The following is a 3,260-nucleotide window of genomic DNA, read 5'->3' on the forward strand; positions in this document are numbered from 1 at the left end:
TAGGCCCAAACCCTCTGGATGTGGCTGTCAGAAACTGTTCCAGTTGACTCCCCAGTGTTTGTGTCAGAAAACACCACCCTTGTATTCCTCTGTTATAGTTAAATGAATTGTTATATGAGTGTGCAGAGGGACTTTCACAAACCTTTCAGAAGATAACAGCTAATGTGCAGTGTGGATGATCCTTACCGAAATGGCCACAACTTGTGGACTGAAAGTTTCGATGTCGTTGTCAGTGATCTGACCGGCCACCACAATCTCAGAGCCATTATAATACTGGCTGAAGTTAGTCTGGGTTAGATTGTGCGCACCAGCATAGATCATTGTCACATCTGTCAACAGAGGAGTGGCCACCTCTTCATAGAAACCCTGTTGACATACAGTATGGACACTGTATGAATGTTTAATGTGTCCACAGCCACCCGTGTCTAGGAATATGTAACAAATGTGTAATTTGTGGGAAGTACAAGTGATTTAAAATACCTTCAACTGTAAATCAGCATCAGAGTCTTCATAAATCCGTCGGGCTGCACCATTGTTCTGCAGCGACATCTTCTCAAGGAACTCAAAATTGACGTCAAAACCAAAACCAAGACAGTAGAGAGGGAATTTGTCAGCAATAACCCCTCTTACATTTGACTGTATTGTTTCAAGATTTGTCACCCCTGCAAAGACACAAGACGGGTGGTTTAAAAAGGCAAGTTGAGCTAAAAAAACATGTAAATAATGTTATTTTCATTTAAATGTCTATGATGTTTAAAGGTTCCATATTATACAAAATCCACTTTTTCATGTCTTTTCAACCTAAATATGTGTGTCTAAAGACTCTCTTTTTCTCCTAATCAGTCTTTAAGTTTATATGTATGGAGGACAGATTCTGACAAAGGGAAATAAATACAGAAATAAATAAATGCTCAATAAATAAATAAGGATCCGATTAAATCCACAAAAAATACAGTAAATAAATAAATGTATGCAGTAATTAAATTATACAATGAGACATTAATGTATATATCTCTTAATTAGCTTCGTTATTTATTCATCTTTGTAAAAATTACCTTATTTATTTATTGTCAGTTATAATCTTCAACTTTATTTATGAATTAAATAACACGGGGCAACTTTTTGAGCAATATTGCTGGGCAGTCTCGCTGGTGGCAAGTCCGACTATGTTTTGAACGGATAGCGGCGTGGTGGGCCGGGTGGCGGAGTGATGGGGGAAGGGCATTACGGTAGTAATCTTTACTCATTAATATTGACAGCAACATTGCCCAGCACCATTGCTCTAAAAGTTGCTCTGTGTATCATCAGCTTTAGTGAACTGAAGTGATTAGCAACTCTGTCTGAGGACAACCAGCCATGTCTTCCTTCCTTTTCGTGTGGACGCTCTGACAGACAATGATTTCAGTTTGCGGCATGCATGGACACAGAACTGCGGTAAAGTTAGATGTTTGTGAGAAGAACATGGTCAGCTAGTAGGAGCTAAATCTGGAGTGCACACGTATTTGACTCTGTATGGTAAATTCAGTTTTAACGAGCAGAGCCAGCTGACAGGCAGAGTTAGACTGTGTTCCGTCAGTTTCTCTCTTTACAAAGACAAGTGTTGCAGTCTGACAGTCTTATCTGAAGAGAAGCTATCAAACTTCAATACTACACGATGCAAGCGTCACATAGGCTACAACATCATTTATCAAATTACGTCGGACTTTGTAAAATTAGCACAAAGACACACATGTCACAACATCAGGTTTTCAAAATAAGGTGTTAACACAACATAAGGTATGAAAATAATATTAATTGTATTATATTCACAGAAAGAATAAAAGATGTTACATGTGTCTATTAGGAGCTATAAAAAACATTTCCACTTAAATTCTGATTTGAGTTGTGGACAACTAGAACCACATGAATTTCAAAAAATTAAACATTTCACTGCCCAAGTCAGCTATAATACAACGACTATTCATTAGGCTACATCAGTGTTTCCCAACCCTCTCCTGGAGGCACACTAGTCCTGCATGTTTTAGAGCTCTCCCTGCTCCCACACAGCTGATTCAAATGATCATCTCGTTATGAACTGCTAAAGCTGTTAAATCAGTTGGGAAACACTGGGCTACATACTGTACAGTATTTGTGGACAGCTAGATCCTGGAGTTCATTGACAGTCTAAAATGAATGAATATTGGATAGCGATCATCAATAAATGGGTTGCCAATCATCAGTTCTCCCACAAAGACACCTTTAACTAATTTACCATTAATGAAAACTAAACTGACTCTCACAATCATCTGATTCAGCTGTCACATTTTTTAGATACAGCTAATCCAGAATAAAGAGCAATGGCACTGGGGCTGAAAATGTGCAATACAACAATTTAACAAATACAACTGTTTGATTATGTTCTCTTCTTTTGGTTTGCAATATGCAAGTATCTTAAAGTAATCTTAAAATTCTGTGTACCTACAGGTTACAGTGCTGGTAAACAGAGCCTCGTTTCAGAAAGCAGGCTTGTTGTGGTGGCAGCCCGGCTGATGGTGAGTGTCCTATCTATTCCTCCTTTTTGCTTGTGATTCTGTTTTCCCCTGGTGTTGTGTTTTCCTGTACTCTGCCTGCTTCCCTGTGTCTCCTCCCCTGCGTGTGCTCTCTCTCCCTCTGCTCCTGAGCCCAGCCAACGACCCGCACCTGCACCTCGTCAGCCACCTCCTCTGCCTGCCACACCTGCCAGCAATCACCCTCATCTCTATATACTACTTCTACCCCGGTTCTCCAGTCAACCCCTGCTTGATCGTCGTTGCTCCTTACCCGGTGCCACTTCACCACTCAAGCTCTCTCGTATTCTCCATCATTTCTGTTTCCCTGTGCTTGTCTCTGTTGTGTCTAACCCTGTCTGTCTCCCCTCCAGGTCCACTCACCTCCGTCCTCCGCTCCGTCAGCTGGGCTCGCCACCCTGCCCTCGCCACCCTGCCCTCTCCCCTCTGACCTCTTCCACGGCGTCCTCCCGGCTCCTCCCCGTGCCTCCTTGCTTGGTGGACTCGGTGGTGGATCGATTCCAGCACGTTAAGACGCAAGGCGAAGCATTCCGCCAGTACCTCCCTCGCCGGTCTGCACCCAAGGCAGCTGAGGCTGCCGGGCGTAGGTCCCTTCCCTCTACGAGCTCCTACCGAGAGGAGAGGAAGCAGAGTGTCGCTTCTCAGGGGGGGCCCCCCGAGGAGCTGGGGCAGCGAGGCGGCGCTCTCAACCTCAGCCTTCTGAAAGACGCGATC

General features: G+C 43.3%; 1 protein-coding gene across 1 annotated transcript; it reads right to left on the reverse strand.

Annotated features, from left to right (window-relative positions):
- Positions 1-7: 7 nt before the first annotated feature.
- On the reverse strand, positions 8-2,596 carry LOC123966210 (inter-alpha-trypsin inhibitor heavy chain H3-like; the record flags this gene model as incomplete). Its single annotated transcript, XM_046042407.1, has 4 exons — positions 2,462-2,596; positions 481-662; positions 187-366; positions 8-89 (listed from the first exon to the last, which is right to left on the reverse strand). Coding segments are annotated over exons 2-4 (331 nt in total), but the record flags the coding sequence as incomplete, so codon positions are not given.
- Positions 2,597-3,260: the final 664 nt, after the last annotated feature.

This window comes from Micropterus dolomieu, unplaced genomic scaffold, assembly GCF_021292245.1.
Source record: "Micropterus dolomieu isolate WLL.071019.BEF.003 ecotype Adirondacks unplaced genomic scaffold, ASM2129224v1 contig_12929, whole genome shotgun sequence".
Lineage (NCBI taxonomy): Eukaryota > Metazoa > Chordata > Actinopteri > Centrarchiformes > Centrarchidae > Micropterus > Micropterus dolomieu.